The sequence below is a fragment of the Oculina patagonica genome, chromosome 1, assembly GCF_052425735.1.
Source record: "Oculina patagonica isolate OP01 chromosome 1, crgOcupat, whole genome shotgun sequence".
Taxonomy (NCBI): Eukaryota; Metazoa; Cnidaria; class Anthozoa; order Scleractinia; family Oculinidae; genus Oculina; species Oculina patagonica.
This window is the reverse complement of record NC_135758.1, coordinates 29,413,329-29,433,024: the sequence shown is the minus strand read 5'-3', so window position 1 is coordinate 29,433,024 and position 19,696 is coordinate 29,413,329. Positions and strand designations below refer to the sequence as shown.

At 38.5% G+C, this 19,696-nt stretch overlaps 2 protein-coding genes and 1 non-coding gene across 8 annotated transcripts in view; 1 reads left to right on the top strand and 2 right to left on the bottom strand.

The window, feature by feature from the left end:
* LOC144662646 (high affinity cAMP-specific and IBMX-insensitive 3',5'-cyclic phosphodiesterase 8A-like) overlaps positions 1-13,550 on the bottom strand; it is a 28,868-nt gene extending 15,318 nt beyond the window's left edge. For 2 of the 6 annotated variants that reach the window (XM_078523523.1, XM_078523537.1), the window contains exons 1-10: positions 12,764-13,389; positions 12,566-12,622; positions 9,530-9,664; positions 7,364-7,419; positions 6,859-6,918; positions 3,289-3,343; positions 2,873-3,055; positions 1,706-1,804; positions 1,421-1,459; positions 681-769 (exon numbers count right to left, since the gene is read on the bottom strand). In XM_078523523.1, coding sequence (XP_078379649.1) covers positions 681-769; positions 1,421-1,459; positions 1,706-1,804; positions 2,873-3,055; positions 3,289-3,343; positions 6,859-6,918; positions 7,364-7,419; positions 9,530-9,664; positions 12,566-12,622; positions 12,764-13,036 — 1,046 coding nt within the window. In that variant the 5' untranslated portion in view covers positions 13,037-13,389. Of the gene's footprint in view, positions 1-680; positions 770-1,420; positions 1,460-1,705; positions 1,805-2,872; positions 3,056-3,288; positions 3,344-4,450; positions 4,511-6,858; positions 6,919-7,363; positions 7,420-9,529; positions 9,665-12,565; positions 12,623-12,763 lie in introns of all 6 variants that reach the window. The other 4 variants (XM_078523528.1, XM_078523517.1, XM_078523516.1 and 1 more) reach the window with 4 other exon arrangements.
* Trnas-gcu (transfer RNA serine (anticodon GCU)) lies at positions 5,171-5,243 on the bottom strand. Its single transcript has one exon. It is a non-coding gene; the product is annotated as a tRNA-Ser (tRNA).
* A 1,614-nt stretch (positions 13,551-15,164) lies between the features above and the next one.
* Positions 15,165-18,275, top strand: LOC144662920 (uncharacterized). Its single transcript, XM_078523856.1, has 3 exons — positions 15,165-15,543; positions 15,945-16,355; positions 17,557-18,275. The coding sequence occupies exons 1-3, from the start codon at positions 15,243-15,245 to the stop codon at positions 18,021-18,023; spliced, it is 1,179 nt and encodes a 392-aa protein (XP_078379982.1). The 5' UTR covers positions 15,165-15,242; the 3' UTR covers positions 18,024-18,275.
* The last annotated feature ends 1,421 nt before the right edge of the window (positions 18,276-19,696 follow it).

Genomic DNA, 19,696 nt, shown 5'->3' with positions numbered 1-19,696 from the left:
CAATGGAGGTCAAAAATCCTTGGGACACTTATGAAGGCGATCTCTTAATCATACCAAATATCCTTTTTGTACGTCAAAAAAAGGGTTTGGCACTGTTCTTGTGTATTTCTTCCCCCCTCCCCCCAAGCAATGTTGACAAACATATAAGCCCTGATCTCGGTGTGTGAGATAGTCAATTCTCAACATTACTTAGGGGAAGGGGGGCTAGCAGTCATTTGGCCCAGAATTGTGCATTATAGCAACATATGCTCCTTGCAGGAAGACAACATGTTGACCAATATGACGACAAACATAAGCTGTGAGTTGATTCCTACTTTCTCAATACAGTCAACTCCTGCCTTGCGGACACCTCGCTATTACAGATACCTCGCTATTAAGGACATGAGTTTAAGTCCCGGGGAATAAGAATTACTGAAAAAAAAACTCCCCCTACTGCAGACTTTCTCTATTGCGGACACCAAATTGTGGTCTCGAAGGTGTCCGTACTAGTGGGAGTTGACTGTAGTTGGCCAGTTGCTTTTAGTAAATGCACAGTAATCCATTCCTATTTTAACATTCGTTTCATGTGTCTGTGGAGCAGGACTTGATGGGTTTTTAACTTAGTAAATGGTTGAGAAGGTCACATTGTTGAACATTATTTTAATTAATTATTTCATCAAAGACTTATATTTTAACCTTACCCCCCTTTTCCAATAACTGGAATAATGTGCACATTTTGTAAGAAGCTCTCCCCATTTCTTCTTTTTCCAAGAACTCTGCCCTCCCATGGCTGCAACAGAAAAGAAAACAGAACCAATTATTAACAGAAATTACATCACCAGAGTTGTCAGGAGTAGCCCGCTGCTGGCCAAAACCACTATCCACTTCATTATGGCAGTCAGCTACTTTGCTCGGCTATTTGTCTGATTCTTTAGTAAAAGATGGTAAAATCAGCCGCCATACTCCAACATTAAAGCCACCTACTTCAGAACATTGTGACAACCCTGTTTCCCGCCTGAACAGACAAGTATAAAAAACTCAAAAGATACTGGGAAACCAGTTATCTGTTTCACACACCATTTGATTCAATCTTTGGTTTATTAAATAATACATGATCATGTGATCACAAATTTCGTATCCCACAGTGAGAGGATTTCCCTTGGGCAATAAATAAAAAGTGGCAAATCAATTTATTTTATAGTAAAGGATTTTACTGTGAGTTTGCTTTGGCAATATTCGAAACAATACAGATGTATTTTATCCAATTATTTAACTATTCCAGGCTTTGGACTGAAACTAATCTTGAAAAAAAAGAAATTATTGCTATCAAAATTGATCTATTGTTAGACCAAATTAAAGAAAATCTGGTTTTACAGTGTGCATTTAATAGGCAAGCTTTAGCACCCAATGGTCTTAAACACAGAGGATCACAACAGCTTACCTTCCCTTTCTTTAAGAGTGCTTGTATTGATTCATAATCCTGAAATAGAAAAAATATATTAATGTGTAATCAAGATATATCAAGGTTTGTGATCAACCCAAGTTAGAAAGAGCTCTGGGCCTGGCTATTTAAAGCAGATTAATGTAACCCTGGATTAAAAGTTAATTTAACAACAACAATATATCTTGGTGGCCCCAATTATAATAGTCGCAATGTAACTGTCTCAAGAAGTATTGTAAAAAGAATTTGCAAAGTGGATAACAAGGCTTCAATTTAACTACTTACAGATTTTTCATGCTCGCTATTCATCACTAAGGTTTGAGGATGACCAACAACTTCTGACCTCCAGTAACCAGTCAACCTCTCAAACGCTGGGTTAACATACTGAAATTAAACACAAAACTGACTCAAAGACTTGCCTTTTTTGATACAATTTACTTTATTACAAAGAATACATTAATAGTTCCAACATAACTACAAAACCAACTTTAAAACAACATGGCCAATCCAGTTCCAGTATTCCGGTAGTAACTCAAGAGGGGCATGACATGGGCAATCTTTGTTCACCTTAAACAGCCTTAACCATCTTAGGTTTCTTTCTTTCCTCTTTGCCTTCTCCTATTGAACTATTATCTTAGATTTTTTATAAATTGAAGATTTGCACGAATGGTAAATTTTTCAAGTGTTAAGATAGGGAGTTCTAGTAATAATAATAATAATAATAATAATAATAATAATAATAATAATTACGAATTTGTTGTGCGCAAATTCCATACGTTAAAGTTCAAATGCGCATTACAAAAAACAAAAAGTTAAAATTACAGCTTAAAACTAAAATTCTTAAAAACTAAGTTATAGGTTAAAAATTACAAGCGTTAAAGTACAATTTATACCTAACTAAAATCTGAAATTCTAAGAAATTACAATTCTATTCGGATTTTAATAAAAACGCTTTAGAAAACAAATATGTTTTAAGTTTGCTTTTAAAATCGGTAACAGTGATCACAGATCTGATGGCTAAAGGAAGAGCGTTCCAGTACCCTTAAATAAATACCGGTGCATTAATTTTGTAAAGAGGTTACAATTTTGCATTTGATAGCTTAAACTCTACCAGAAAGAAAAGACATTTATACCACTCTGTGGCTAGTTGGCTGGCCAGGATAAGTGTCAACCTTTACTCCGCCTTTTGACTGAGTTACAGTGGAAACCTGATTTTTCAAACCTCCATGGACAACGAAAATTGGCTAGAAAAGTATATTGAGAAATTGGGGATAAAATTACAGCGTTTGACTGAGGGAAAGGAAACAATGTTTGGTTCCAGTTTCTGGGAAAGTGGAAAAATTGAGGGTTCGGGAAATTGTGATTCAACTGTATATGCAACTAATGCAAAATTTTCATGCCAACACTTCTATTTCTTAACTGAAGAATTGAATTAAAGTTGTTTGCTTGTACCTCTACCTGTAACTCTGACTTGTCATGGTCCAGGCTCGTAATCTCCACAGCATCATGGCAGTTCTCAAGTGCACTAAAAAGACAGCTAGATGCCCGGAGTTTGAACATTGACTGCACTTCTCCATGTTCCAACATTAACAGCTCGTTGTGACAGGCCCCAACATTGGCATTTTCAACAAAACGCTGGGAAAAGAAAAACAGGATTTGTTACAGTGCTGTTGTTATGAATAAGAGGTAAGACAAAATGATAAGAATAAACTGCATGCAATAAAACAATGAGACTGAAATGCGTCAAGTAAGGATCAAAGCAAAGTACTCATAAAGTCTTACTCTCGCATAATTTTCTGCACCGAAAATGTTGTATTTTGATTCAAACTGCTTTCCTGTTTGTGAAAAAGGAGGGAGTGCATTCCTACCTTGTCAAATCCTGCCTTCAACAATGGAAGCATCAATGGTTCATCACTACGAGGGCTAAAAACAACAACCCAAAAACAGTGTTTTAAAATTACAGTATAAATAATTCTCTTTACTTTACCTACACTTGAATAACAGGAACAGATTGAAAGTAGAATAAGTTTTGCTTGAGTAAGCAGCTATTTCTCTTTGCACTCAACACAGGCTCATTCTTTCCCAAAAATTAATGTGAGACATCTCATATTATTCAATTAGCAAAAATTTCATACAGGCAACATAGTTGCAGTGATTCATAGAGTGTCTGACTAGTTTTACTTAAACACAGAAATTCAAATCTGATCAACACTAATCAAATATCTGTTGAGCTATGTCGTCAGCGTGCAGTTTTTCCAGTAAAATCTCACATGTCTTGAAACAGGGGAAGGATTGAGAGTGCAAAGGTGCAAAGAAAGAGATCTGTTTACTCAGGTTAGACTATGCTAAAGTGAACCAAAAGCCATCAAACTATCATAGAAAGTTGGCAAACGTAGTAGCCCACTTTATCACAGTGATGAACTTATTAAAGTAAGATGGACTTAGATGCACTATCCAGCAAATTACCATGCTAATCATTACTATTCTAGCCTTGAACAAGCAACATGTGGAGAAGTTACATGTAAGTTCTCCAAATTGAAGCTTCCATGTTCAACCCACAAACACTACAAATTTCCTAAAACATGCTGAAAATTATTATCATACATAGATGCACAATTTTGTCATCGAGTTTAAATTGCAGCCTTGAAACATCAAAATAATTCTTGTTCTTATATATATGGCTTTTAACAAGAACTGTTATTCTATCAGTGTGACTACTTGTTTGAAAGCTGCTTAACTCTTGCTTTAAAGTTTTGACAAAACTACAGAATTCAATAACAAAATCTAACTGCACTTAATTGCTACCTTCAGCGGGTAAAACTTTCCTTCGCAATCAAGAGAGCTGATCTGGTCAAAATTTGTGATTTTTAAAACTCATAGCTTATTAATTTTTCTGTTAATGATTATAACTGAATGACATAATAGACTTGTTGGGCAAACAAAGGCAGATTTTTAAACACATGTAGTTTGTTTGCAAAGGAGAGTCTGATTTGAAAGTTGCACATAAGTGAGGTCAACTATAAACCAGACCTGCGATCCGTCCAGACGCCACATGTGAAAATTTTGCGAAGACAGTGGGATTTCGGTTTACTAGAAGTGTAATAGAGCTTTGTTAGTGATTATTGTTTTAAGCTTATTAGCAATGCTTTTATCAAGGCAGCAGCTTTGGAAGAACACTTATCATCAAATTATTGTGTTTATTTGAAAGGAATTAAGAAAATACCACATACAGTTTACATGAATGGTGTAAAATTCATAAAGTACATAAAATCCACGAATGGAAATAACAACTAAGTAAAGATGGAAAAAGACTTATCTGAGGGGATACAAGCTCACAATATCTTAAATGTTAACCATCAACTAAGAAAATTAAGCAGCTTTCATTCAAACAGCCACACAAATGGATTCAGTATGATACTGATAAAAGAATGATAAAATGAATAATAATAATGTATTTATATAGCGCATTTTCCATATTTATGTTCAAATGCGCTTTACACATACTGTAGTTTAAGTTACAATTGTAAAGGCCAGACCGGTAGTGACGTCCACAACACCGGGAGCTTCATGCCCTACTCTTTGCGAATAGTGTGTGGGTTCTTTAACGTCCCCTGTTAGAAGACTGAAGATACAGGAGACGGGACCTACGGTTTATCGTCCTTATCCGAGAAGACTAGAATGTCTAACCATTTGCATATGTAATTACAAAGGCAGCACATTCTCCTCAGTTATTTTAAGACCCTGAGTGTTGGTCCGGTCTGGGGTTCGAACCCACGACCTCCCGCACAGCAGTCCGGCGCTCTACCAACTGAGCTAACCAGGCGGCGGTAATAGCCTAATGATCAATCTCACAGTAACTTGTTTTACTGGTAACTTCATTATAACTCCTTAGTTATCTCATGGTTCAATTTAAAGGCCCAGTTTCACCCAATTGGCTTTGCAGTCACGTGTTCAATTGTTTCAAAACAATAACAAGCAACCACAGATATCTTGGACCACTTCTATGGTCAAAATTAAGCGAAGACCTGAAAAACTCGCCGACTGTGGCTGCATTCAAAACTAACATTAGAAAACTCAATCTATCGGACTACGTGGACAACAATAGTAACTGTTGAAAACTCTGTTGCGCTTAAGACATTTTAAGACGTTGTAAATATTAGTTTTTTTTAGTTTTTAGTTAAGTATTTTAAATATTTTTAGCTTAGCATTATTAATGGTATTTTAGGTATTTTAATTGTGTCCCCAATTAGTCCATAAGGGCTAAACACACAGACACGGTAATAAAGTTTTTATCTTATCTTATCACAAAGCCAAGTGGGTGAAACTGGGCCTTTAAGAAATAGAGAACCTGTAACCAGATAGAGCAAAAGTAGTTTATATGTAATAACTAAACTACGAAACATGAAAAAAATTTACAATACAATAATAATGTAATTTAACAGTTGGTGAACATATTATAGATTTGATGAACATGATGTAGTTTGCATGTAAAAAAAGTCAAACACGTCTGAACAATCAGGTTTCAAATGATAACTACCGTATATTTTTACAGTGCTCGTTATAAGGTGTTCAAAGGGGACTTAGACTTCAAGATGAAACTCAATAATAAAATCACCAAAAAATAACAATATGTGAAACTTCTATAGGTAGCCCAATTCAATTTTCTTTGTCATTTCCATAATAAAAAAACCCCAACCAAGTGCACTGTCCAATTATAACTAGTTATATTCGACAGCATTTCACTGAATGTCTGGACTACCCATACCAAAATCAGCCAGCTGTCAAGTAAGGTGTGCTTTAACCGATTAGTCTGAATAATTTTAAAATTTACAGGAACAAGAAACCAATCATGAACAGTTTGGTTATTACATGACTAAGATAGCCAAAGTGCCAATAACGACAATCAAACAATCAGATTGCTCCACTGCCGTCCAAGTAACTATAGACCATGTATTGTCCTGAATGATCCCATGCTTATTATTTATTATTATTATTATTATGCTGGTCCAATATAAAAAAATACTCAACTCACATGAAAAATCCCTAAAACAATGTAAGGGAATACTTTTCCAACAAAAAGTATCCAGTGGGTCCTTAGTTAAAATCCCATCCTTTTTATTTTTCAGCTTTTTGTGTATTGTCTATAAAAATCTAATTCAGTCATGTAAAATATCTCTTATTAACCAAGCTTGCCCGGGACCTTACTAGGAGATTATTCGCCCCATTTCTTTTCTGTACGAACCTCACTGCACTTGATCCATACTGTCAAGACCTTGGGCCGATATTCTTCCAGTATGGCCCAAGCACTTGGTTAATAAGATGTATTTGACTGTCAGCAAACTTGTGGTGTTATTTTTGTTTATTTTGTGTTGACTGCACATTTTAGAAGACTAACTATTTATTGAAATGAAATAATCCAAGTTTATCCAGTTTCTTACCTTCCTTTTACAACAGCAATTATTATAGAATTCTCTCTTGGGCCCTTTTTTCTTATTATCCTAAAACAAAGTGGAATAATAATATTGAAATCAAACAGCAAAATGTGTTTGCAAACTTACAGTACATTTATAACAGATGCAATGTGCTGCATTCTATTTTAGCATAATTTATTATACTGCATGGGTATTATTACTCCACCAAGATGGATGCTAATTCATTACAGGTTATTCCTTTACAATAAGTATAGTTGCCTCAAACTTCATTCGCCTCGCCAGCTTTGTATCAGGTGGTATTCCAAGTGATTTTGCAGGATAATTATTGTTAATATTATATTTTTCCAAGTGTTTTTTCAAGGAGATACAATTATTGCAAGTGCATTTCTAGATACAAAGCCTACGGTACTTGATAAGATTGCAATGAACAAAATAACGGTAAGAATTAAACAACAAAACTATTTGGAAAAAGAACCTTATAACACTACAACTTAATTTCAAGTAATGGTACCTGCAGAGTGTTTCTCCATCAATGACAGAATTCCCCCTCATGTCAATGAAAATCACCTATGGACAAAAGTAGCTTGTTAACAACAATCAATCTGAGACTTGCTATTTTTTGCCTTTAAAGCTGCCATAGTGATTTGTATTAACATTAACACACGGTTTTATCAATTTCAAGTTGCTAATTTCTAGTCTAGTCTTAAGGTTACTGTAGACCTTCAGAGGCCAAATTTTGCGAAAAAAATTTTCTTTGCTCATATTAAAGCTTAAACACTGATTTATAGTTTGGTGAAAAATTTAATAAATTGTTAAATTATCGCGAGTTATCGAGGAAAAACTTCTTTTCAGAAGAGTTAATAAATAGCTAAACGTGTTATAATCCAAATAAAACATGGAGTGCTCCGTACATTCTTCGCGGTAAACTTCATCCAGCGACTCGAGTTACGCAGATTTGAATGTTTTATTTCTCGGCATTGAAAGAGCTGTTCTGTTAAGCGTGGGCTAGGCCATAAGGATCAGTGAATTTTTATGCAAAAGACTGTAAAAAATTGATATGAGTTCGTTGAAAAGGGAGAACACATCTTGGACGAAACATCTTAAGAAAACCAGGTCGAAGAAAACGAAAATGAAAGAGGGAGACTATTTCAGTTGGAGCTTAAGAACAAATCGAACAACAATACTCAAGGAAAAGCTTTCCCGAGCGAATTCATCCCTGCTACAGCACTTTGTTTGGGATCGCCGGTCAACCGATTTTGGCTACTATTTCGCCGCTGGTTTCCCGTCCTTTCCCGCTTGCTAGCGCTTCATTTTCCTTTTGTTTTCCCGTGTTAGAATCCATTCTTGTTGTCCTTACTTTCCACATTACCAGCTGCCAGTACTCCAAATATTCGGGCCAAATTTACGGTTCTGGGAAGATTTCTGTCCCCTTGAGCCGCCATACAAATCAATTCGACCATGATTTGATTGCGAAATAATGTTTTCAGTGAATTGCAATGGACTATTGCAATGGTGAGGAGTCTCTGGGGGACACAAGCTTGTGTTTCATTGGTCGGCGGCATGACCGCATTGACAACCACTTTGACGAGGTGTGATAAGCTTGCAAACCTTTAGGAGCGAAAAACTCGGGCTTTATTTTTGCGATGATTCCACTGCTTCAAGCGAATTAATAGGGTATGTAGTTTTGATGGATTTTTACGAAACTTGGCCAAAATGTTTCTTGGTTATTAATGCGCCAAAGTGTGTGAGGCTTTTTTAATATTTCAAATATTCCGCGTTTTACGCCTTCTTACGTGACGAAGATCGGCAAATATACTATTCGCCGAATTTACAATAGATTTTCTCAGCAACCAATAGGAATATCCAAAAAGCCTCACACACTTTTGTAGTCCATTTCCTGCTGATTGACACTGTGCAGTTTGTTTGGTCGTATGTGCGAACACGAAAGCAGGTAATTCAATTTAGCAAACATCGTCAGTTTTGCGGTTTAAGGCTTGCGCGAGCTTACCATTAGATCTAGTCTTTAAAATAATTATTTCTTTAGATTCTACATTTTATAAGCTTTACAGTGATATATACTTTTCCAAGGTTTTGTAAAAAGAAACGCGCGTATGATCGATTTTCCAGAAGACACCCCTGAAGGTCTACAGTAACCTTAATTCTTCATGCACCTGAGCAGTTACCCCCGGAAAATGAAAACCTGTTGTAGACCAGAACTCTTGGATTTCTATACCCTATCCCAGACTAAACTGCTTGAAAACCATACCCCTTACAGTATCACATGCCCATGTAGCTTATAATGGGGCAGGGCCCGTATCCTTTTTCACAAACATTAATCCTTTCACTCTAAGATCTTAACATCATTTCTCCTTACTGTCTGTACATTTCTTAAAATGTTAGTTCTAAGAATTCAGTTTTTACTTGAGTTAAACAGATTTCCAGTCTTTCCAGGACCGGTAGTCTTTTTCCAAAGAACTTTCCAGACCTGAAAAGTGCCACAACAAATTTTCAAGACTTTCCAGGTTTCCGGACCCATATGAACCCTGATGCAAGTGCCCCCTCCCTCCCCCCCTCCCCCTCTCCCAGCCAATAAGCCATTTGGCTCTTGCGACCTCTTGGACTGGAACAGACCACACCTTACTTTGAATTCGATTTCATGAACTAGGTATCTTTTTACCTCTGGCTGAACATTGATGTACTGTTCCATGGCTTCTTCAGATGTTTTACATATCTGACATAAATATCCCCCTCTTTCTGCTGCATGAAGAAAGCTGTCGGTTTGAGCATCTTCCTTTGAAAACACCAGCATGATCTGTGAAGAAATCAAGAAGTGAAATGTAATTGTTTGGAGATGTAGATGCTCTTGTGTTTCCATGGAGAGAGACACAGTCTATGAGAGTAAAGAGTCTTGCCCACGAGCACAACGCAGTGCCCTGGCCAGGACTAGGGACCAGGACTGCTTGATCCAGAGTCCAGCTCGCTAACCATTAGGCCATCACGCAACCCCCAAGATCAATGAAGTACATAGATGGTAATTTTCGCTGGCAGCCAGCTACTTTTGACAACCCTGGCACTATTGTTGATGCATTTTAGTAGATACATTTTTCCCTATCATTCACACTGATATAATCAAAAATACTCTGTTATGTTTTTGCTGTCCACACTTCAGAGCATGGCTTCATTATCAAATGTCTCCACCATTGACAGCACTATCAAATGTATGTGTTTTCAATGAAAACAATTAACATTTTCAAACATATCAGTGTGGACAACAGGCGAAAATTACTCAATTTAAAAAGCATCAGTTTGAATATGATATAAAAAATAAAATAACTATTAAATTGCAAAAAAAAGTATCAGTGCAGATGATAAGTGAAAATGCACTGTTGAAAATGCGTCAATGAAAAGGAATTGTTGCGGCAGGGGCCTAAAGCCAAAGACTTTACTGTCTGCTACACTTGTTCAATCAACAAGCATCTAGCTATTTTGGCTTGTACTGGGAAAACATTTCATTTTATGCACAAATAAAAGACTGCTGTTGGGAAACCTTAACAACAAATACACAATTAAGAAAAGTTGACTTCATATTGTGTCTGGCTTTCAGCCATATAGAAACAAATAACAATTTGAGTCCTGTTGTATTTCTGACAATTTTAGAAATCAAACTAGGGGACAGAGACTGAGTGTTTAGGATGTTCATACACCTCTATGATAAAATCATAAACAAAAAAAACAATTTAAGCTAGTGACGTGTGAACACAAGAAACCAACATAACAGCAAGTTTTTAAAATACTGAGATCAAAGTTAATAAAAAATCTGTAATTTCAAGACATGAAAGACTGCTGACAGAGACAATTTCAAGCTATCAAAAGAGCCAAATGAACACTTAAATTTAGATGAACAATACATTCACCTTTTCCTTACAAAAACTATGGTAACCATTTAATCAACAACCATCAATCTAAGTATTCAAATTTTCACCAGCAAAATTTCTGGCTAATATAGATGTTCAACTTTGGCTTCGTTATCCACTGTCAAAAGGTACTATGGCCATGATTTTAGACATCCAAATTTCATTTCCATCCCAAAATCGCAGTGAAGCCACATTTTAGCTCAAAAAACCCTCAAGAAACGGAAAACTGACAAAGGCCAATAAAACCTTGATCTTAAAAAAAAAAACACTTTTTGGAGCTAACTAATGCCCAGTCTGCCTTTTGCCTGACTTTTTTTAACAGAGTATTTGTAAGTTAAATGTTTCTCACAGAAAATACATAGAAAGTGAACACTGCAGTTTTGCATAAATTGGTATTGAGGTTGATTGTTTGGCAAAAAGCCTGTTGTTCATGGTGGCTTGAATACAAGATTGTGACTTGTACAATGTTCATACAGTCAGATTGAATGTTTCAAGTTGATGTAGTGCTTCTTAAAATGCCACAGCCAAATAAATTTCACCAACACTATCCTTTTATATTTCAGTGTCATTGTCAACCATATTAATGGCATAATACAGGACGGGTTGTAGATTTCTCTTTCTGATGTCAGTTTCAAAAGTGTTGAAATCTACATCAAAAAGTGAATCTATACACCACAACCAGAAGTCTCAAAAGATTTCACAATTAAATTTGCAGTTGTTTCTTATGAAACAACTTTTTTCAAGATCGCTGGTACAAGATGTTACAACCCAAATTTCATGCAAGGTCATGTTTTAAACTTTCGTATCTACTGAAAAGAGAAATCACAAGACTCCAGGAAGAACTTCAACTCGAACGTAATGAAAACTCGAGCTTCGGTTGTTTACAAAAGGTCTGAGTTTTTTTCTTGGTAGCAAATGTTTATCTTTGCTTCGCTAGCAACTGCTATGGGAAATTTGTAGGCGACCACAACAAAAACTCGCCATCAAACCTGTCAAATCGAGGTCATAAAATAGATTAAAGTTTAAAAACATAAATTCAGCCTAAACTCCGACTTTTCAAGCGCGCTACGGCAAAATACCGGCAAAATGGAATGAAAATTTGCGGTTCCTTCGACGGCCGATTCGATATTAAAATTCTCACGTAGTAGACGTAATCAATTTTCAAGGAAGGTTTGATCCCACTCGTTTTTATGGAAAAAACGTTTTGCAATGGCAGGATGAAGAAACTTCCTGGTTTTTTGCAAGCGGTGATAACCTCTAAAAGCCAAGCAAAAACATTAAGTAAAGGAAGGCCGCAGACCTTTCACACGACGAGATCTTTTGTAAACAAAACACAGACCAATCTTTTTACGCGCTTGACGTGGAAAAAAACCCGGGGAATATAGGTGAGGATTTCTCCCTCTTAACCGTAAAGATATAAACACAAGGGTTGCTACAATGTGAGAAATATCGAAATATAAAGCTTTTCGCGTTTGAAATACGAAAACCTGGCAGCTGAGCAGAGGAAAAATGCCCTGAATGTTGTTGACGCCAAGCGCTAGCCTGGCTTCGTTTCGCACAAAAGTATACGTGTTAGGCGCTATACCGAAATACAAAAACACCTAATTTCCAGGTTGAAGCTTGAGGAGTTCGATCCGCTTAAAAAGCCGAAAAAAAAGCCAAACATTAGCTAAGTTGCTGGAATAAGGATAACTGGTAACCACTATATTCCATGATCTCTAACTGTCTTTCGCCCACAAGTCAAAGCTAGCTTTGTGTGTTTTCTACCAAGAAAAGACGAACATACAAACCCGGCCTACCTGCATTTGTGCTTGATATAACTTCATAGGTCCAAGTAAAATTTCTTTCCTCTCATTCTGTAAAAAGATATCCGGATAGAAAAATATCAGCCTATTGCAAGGGTCACACAGCAGAAATTTCGTAGAAAATTTCCACAGAACACCTTTTAATCTAAGACGAGTCGGCCACAATGCAAACGGGAAAATAACAGTCGTTACCTTGGGGTTCTCCATACTCCTCGGGTCGTAAGTTTGTGTTTCTGCTTCAATTGAACTTCCTCTGTGTGAATTTTGCGCCTTTTTGTTGCTTCCACGATTACGAGAAGAAGACGACGTCGAAATATGCGAACCGGAGTCTGAACTTGTGCGAATATGGCCGACAATTTCACTTGGTGAAGATGCTCTTGGTCTGGGGCTTGATCCTTCGCGAATTTCGTCTCTACAATAGAACACTCCAGATTGTGAGACGTGTATGCTAGGAGCACAGCCCATTTATAGGGCTTAGAAGGAGGAACATTCACAGTCAACTTGTCCGCAATTTGCAACCGAACTTCCACAGGCACTTAGTGAGGACGAGATATTAGAATTATTCGCCTGCCTTCCCACATGCAATTCAAGGTCCCCGAAATTGCCGACGCCAAAGAAACATATGTGGCGGCCTGGAAAATACAGTTAGCCTGCAAAGTTCACACAATCCATGGCCGGTGTTGGATCTTGGGAATCAACCCTTCAACGAGCTGATTTCTCTAACACTCGGCACAATCGCTTCGGTTTTTTGAAAGCTTCAACCTTGTTCGCTGCTGTTGCTGTTATGGGAACAAACTTTGCTGGGCCGCTCGTCATGTAAAGAGGTCCAATCCCCGACCATTTACTTCGCCATGTGACCTCATTAACCAATTGATTGGGTCCGATCGGGAGTCTTCGGCAGCTGTCGGTAACACGTCGGCTTCCGATCAAACAGCTGCACCGTCCGTGGCGATCCCAACCGATCTTCGAGTTGTAACTTTGCGTTTTGTTTACTCGCTGGGCGGACGACGCAAATAAATGATATTACCAAAAAAAAGTTATAGAAAAAATACAAGTAAGCGCAAAAAATAGTCCCCAAACAATAGCATGAAAAAAACAGGTCGACGGACTAGCGGAATTCAAAATAAAAGTCTTGTTTTCTGGCTTGCCTAGGTACTACGAAACTAGCAAGGAAATAACCAATGTACACAAAGCGAACTCGTGAATGCTGACGTCATCCGGCGCACAGATGGCCTGCACTGTAAAAGGCCAAATAATAATAATTCTCTGGCAATTTTTTTTTTCGCGATATTCGTGGAGACAATTAAAACTGTGCCAATTGCCTGAAAAAAGCATGCGCGCCTAAAATTATAAAGTTTTTGCCGCGAAATCATAATAAACTCACTAGTTTTTTTTTCCTTTTCCGAAAGCATCTCTTATACAGTTTGGAAAAAAATCTTGCCTCGTGTAACCCCTCCCTCCCCTCTCCCAGATTTAATTTTTATTCATACAATGAACTAGGGAATTGGCGACGAAAACAGAAATGCTGTTTGCCAAAAGGATATAGTACCAGCACTGTTCAGAACCAACATTTAAGTTAAATGTATTGTAAGGCAATTAAATTACAGTGGAATTTCGCTAACACGGCCGCCATTAGCTTCAGTTGAACCCGTTGCTAGGGTTCTTAGAACAAGAAAATGACTGAGTTTCAATTTGGGCCAAAAACTCAAGTGTTTGTAATAACGAGGTGATTGTGTAGCGTAGCGCTGAAGTGTCATTGTAGTGTACCTTTTACTTATTTCTAGCTATATTTGTAAAGGGAAAAAATAAATGAACTTCCAAAAAAGCCCTAGGTGCAAGGTAAAGTTCAACTTTTCGAGCTTTAGTTTCAAGTGACCGGAAATAAAACAAGCTGAAAAACACAGACTTATGTAGAAACAGCTGAACTACATGTGCCAACAGCACTATCAGTAGCGCTCTTTTCCGATCACTTCCTCCTAACAGGAAGTCCTTGAGTGCGCTGGCGGATATTTGCCTGATGTTTTTCCACTCGCCGTTCTTCGGGCTAATCCAGTTTTCCCGCTGCTCCGCAGCTAGCCGAACGCCTGGAACAGGCTTTCCCGACCGTGCAGCTGAACCGGAAGTACTCCAGCATAACATAACGGAAGTTTAATTTGTAGAACAGCGTTGCATTATGGTTAATTTAATACCCAGCCCCACCACTCACAGGCCAAGAGACTTGGTTTCTTTTAGTCAAGTCGTGGGCGAATCGAATAGTCTCCTTCTGTTTGAATTTGGCACCAAAAAAGAAGCAGAAAATCGTTGCCGAGATCCCACAAGCAGCGAGAACGTGATGCGAGATTTTGGGCGAGTGTTGGGCTTGGTCCCTGTTTCAAGCCAAAATATGTTGGTTTTATCCGTTTTATTTAGAAAAGTGGTATTTTTTCTTTAGTTTCCTTTCTTTTTTTGCTGCAAAAATGGCAATGGCAACAAATTTATTGCACCTTTGTCTAAAATACTATAAACTCCTGACATTATAAAGCCAATATTAAAACCGCGCAAGTATGCGCGCGTTCGAAGCTGTTCTTCGCCCGACGTCACAAACAAATGATTACGTATTCGTGACGAAAACAGTAGTTTTTCGCATCAAAGCCAGTTGCTACTTATAATTTTAATCATCAGAAATAGAGATATGGAAGAAACAAGAAAAGAAGTCGGGATGAGGGAAGCAGACCACAAACAATGGAGCGAAGCTTCAAGTCTTGAGACGAGAGAAGATAGATCCCTTTTCGACCCGCCTCAGCCCGCGCCAAGCTTTCATCCCGCCCTGACATCTAATCTACCGACAATCGGTTTACAGAATTCCAGTGCATTGTCTCAGATGCCTATGTATCCATCACGATTTTACTATCAGTACTATACTCCGCCGCCATATTCTAGACCAATGTATGACCCGTGTGCTTCGTACCCCGGATCATTCTATCAAAGTGAAGGTATAATAATAAACGTTTATCGTTAAATTAACTATCTTGTCATGACGCTATTAAAGTACTTTTGTTTCGCATATAAAAGCACGTTTTTGTACACCTAAGAAAGCGCTGGATGCCTAAAACGTATTTTTGTCAGAAAGTAGGGAATAGAGAATTAAAAAAAAAACGTTAAGTGTAGGACTGTAACTAAAACGAAAAAAGAAACAGAATTGGAAGTTTTTTCATAACACGTTACACGCGAAATAAGAGCAAAACTTTATTGCGAGTTTTGTGTATTAATGAGGTCCTTTTTTTTTGTTTAGAACACCATTTATTCGTAATTTTTATGACATAAAACTTAAAACCTGTTAGTGGATAATTTAGATAGAGCGCGCTGTTCAACCAGTTTATTTTATTTCATTTAGATTTTCGTCCAAAAGAGAAACGTCGCCGCTGTAGAACAGTGTTCACTCAAGAACAACTCTTCCTTCTCGAAGCAGGATTCTCGGAACAGAAGTATCCTGATGGCAAATTTCGCCAAGAGATGGCAGAAAAAACAGGTCTTCCTGAGGATAGAGTACAAGTTTGGTTTCAAAACAGGCGCGCCAAAGAAAAGCGGCTTGTGGAGGAGAAATTGTTTCGTGAAACGATTCAACCGGAGAACGTGACTACGGTGGAAGATGCAAGTAGCCACGGTGTTAGAGCTGTTAATGAGAACCAAAGATTACTTGGTGCTGGTTTTGAACCGGCCCAGCAGGAGGACGGCATAAGAGAACTGGACGTAGTAACAACAGAAGTGGAAGAAATTGGTGTGGCGAACAATGTTGGTGGTGAAGGTTGGTCTCATTTAAGGAAAAATCCGAATATGTTATAATCAGGTCAGACTCAATATCCAACGCAAAGGAGTGATGGTCTCTTTTCACGACCCCACCCCTCCCTAATTGAAAAGACCCCGCCACACCATCGCACTTGCGCTCGAGTTCTATGAGGCGGAGAAGTTCAACTGAAAGACGTACTTTAATTGAGAAGTGAAGAAAGACAAATTGAACTGGAGTTCGAAGAATCCGAACTAGCTGAACATCAGTAAGTTCAGTCACTTGTTTCTCCCTTTAGGTGTGAAACAATTGACTGAAACTTACTGATGTCCAACATCTTCTCTTTTCCTGTTTATCCCGAAATTTATTAGAAAGGTTATGAGAATCAAGAACTTGATCATGGAGCCGGAAAAACCGAAAAAAGCATAAGGAGAATTAAGTGCTAATCTTGGCGCGTGAAGAACATAAGACACTGACCAAACGGTAACGCAAGTGGACGCAAGTACTACAGACGCAACTTGCGTACAGACTTGCATTGGGTCGCCAAACGGACACGCAAGCTTAGTCGCAAGTGTACGCAAGTTTGCAAAAAAGTCATTCAAAATCGTACCTCGAGTCTTCATCCCTTCTGCGCAGGGCTTGAATAAGGCAGAAAAATCGTTCCTGACCGCTGGTCAATAGGGAACGAAGGGACCCTGGGTACGAGGATGGCTCCATTTGAGACGCCATCTTTGTTTTTAGCAGTCAGGCATGCGCAATTCAACCGGAAGTCCGATATTTCCGGACTTCCAATACCGAAAACATTCGTTATATCAGGGTCCTAACGCTCGTTTCCTGACCGCTGGTCAAAGGGAACAAAGACCCTGGTCGTACGAGGATGGCAAAAAGTCATTTAAAATGCTACGAGGTGCAATTCAGTATTTAAAGTAAACTGCGTTGAGTGGCCAAACGGTAAAAAACTTATATGTGAAAATTTGATTTCGACCCAAAGTCCAACGCAAGTGCAGGCAAGTCTCGGTAGACGCAAGTAGACGCACGTTGAAAACGGTTGCGTCCATACATTTTGCGTAATTTTTGCCGGGACATAGGATATTCAGGGCTTTAATAAGGCAGAAAAATCTTTAGATCCACAGTCATTATATCAGGGTTACACTTAGTTAATTGCTAAAAGCCACTTCGTCTCCAAATAAAAAATTAAAAAATTCCGAATTCTTATTTCAAGGTGAAATTACAACGCAGCAGAACCTTCCTCCTGCAGCACAGTTGCCAGACATCAACATCTCCACGTACTTGACTCCAGGCCCCCTTCCTAGTCCCAGTGTTTCTCGGGTTGAATCAGCAGATACGAGAACTGATGACAAGACAGATGAGAGCCACGTTCTCGTCTCCCTGGAGACACCTGTAAGTTCTTCTTCCTCGCTTGTGTTCGAAGGCTTGCCAAGGCATCTATTTGTCAGCACCGATGATTCAACTTTCTGTCAGAGTAGTTGCGAGAACGACAGCAAACTTTACCACGACAATTCTACATCTTTCATGGACGTGTTCCTTCCCGAGGTTATTCAGACACAGGGGGAAGAAGTCGTTATTAGCACGGTTGAGATGGACCCCGTTGAATGCTGCTCTGGAAAGGACGATTTAAATGAAGAAAAGCAATCCACGGATCCAAAATATGTGAAGCTTTGTGTTTAGACTTTAGTTTATAGATACCCAGTGAAACTTCGATTTCTATTTTTGAAGCTGCAAACCCGCAGCTTATAGGAACAAAGTGATCCTTTTGCTGTAGAAAGTTATTGAAAATAAAATAATGCCTAATTAAATTTTACCGTTTATAAACCTCAGTTATTGAGAAAGAGGCAGGGTACTTAAAGTCTTTGTACGTTATTATATCAGTGTAGCAAAATCTTTAAAAGAGAAATAAAGCGATGTTGCTCAATACAAAAATGTGATGATAACTACGAAAACGAAATTATTTTATGGTTGGTTTTATAGTGTGCGTTTTTCGTAACGGCTTGTTCTAAATCCAATCCAGTGGCAGAAAGGGGAAGGGTCCCGCCCCACCCCGTTTTTGCTAAAAATATGATCCAAGGGCGGTAAACGTTTCCCCACGCCCCTATTCATCCATTCAAGAAAGGATCCTCATCCTCTTTTGTCCATTAGAAGCCTGTTCAGTATAAAGAAGACTTATCACTGGTAGAGTTGTTACCCTCTCCCCCGCTATGGAGGGAAACCCTCTAACCAGGGATAACTTTTCTCCATATAAACAGGCCCTAAGTAGAGATGGCGATTATCGGGATTGGCCAGTTTTAAAATAACAAGGGGCTCGGGACTAAGTTGTTAATCGAAAAAAAGAGCTTGAAGCTCGTTACTCGTCATATTTTTTAGCCTTTGTGCTATCAAGTGGTGTATAGGGCGAAAAAAATCGGTGGGAGTATAGCCTGCCAATACAGCCGCCTCTCCGCGCTCCGGCTGCTTGCCGCCTTCGAACGCAGGCTATGAGCGTAGCAAGGGAAAGAATGATAACGCTAAAGATAAGGAGAACGTGCTGGCCCGGGGAATTTTATTTTCCTTATACTCCTTTTCGGAAATCGGCTGTTCATAGGATATAACGTCAATGCCGCGCCATCGCTTTTATTGGCAATCAGCGTCCTATTCAGAGTGCAAACGACAGAAAGCACAGGCACGTATTACGTATAATTTACATTTGTAGCTGCATACCGTATTTACTCGAATAAGCACCGCGGCGCTTATTAAATTTTTCGCGCCTCTAGTGCGGCGCTTATTCGAGGGCGGCGCTTATTTGAGGGCGGCACTTATTTAAAATATGGACGCCACCAAGAATCTAATCTTTTACAGTAATTGAAAATAGCGAATTTTGATAGTCAGTATTCGTCTCTTACTAAAGAAAGAAGACAGTATAGCTAGCTGTCCTGGCAAAGTTCGCGGCCTTCACAACATCTAGAGAACTACGTATTGTAAGAATGTTGGATAAAAACTAATGGGCGAGCAGTAAAACAATCACTTTGAACTGCAAAACATCGCTTTCGATGGAAGGAAATGTCCAAGTTTGTTTTAGAGTTGTTTTGTAGTGCTGTTTTTAGTTAAAAAAAATTCCTTGAACGAACGAAACATCGGGACTGCGGCGCTTATTCGGGGGCGGCGCTTATTAACTTTTTTGTCCCAAATGCGGCGCTTATTCGAGTAAATACGGTAATTACTTAGTCACTTTGGTGGGGAAATGGGCACACCTTTAATCCCCTCGGGATGAACGAAAGAAAGAAGAGAGCCAAACTCATCCCTAGGATCTTTCAGACAATCAAGTCCACAATTTAAAAACGCCTGAAAGACCCTAGAATGAGGTTGCG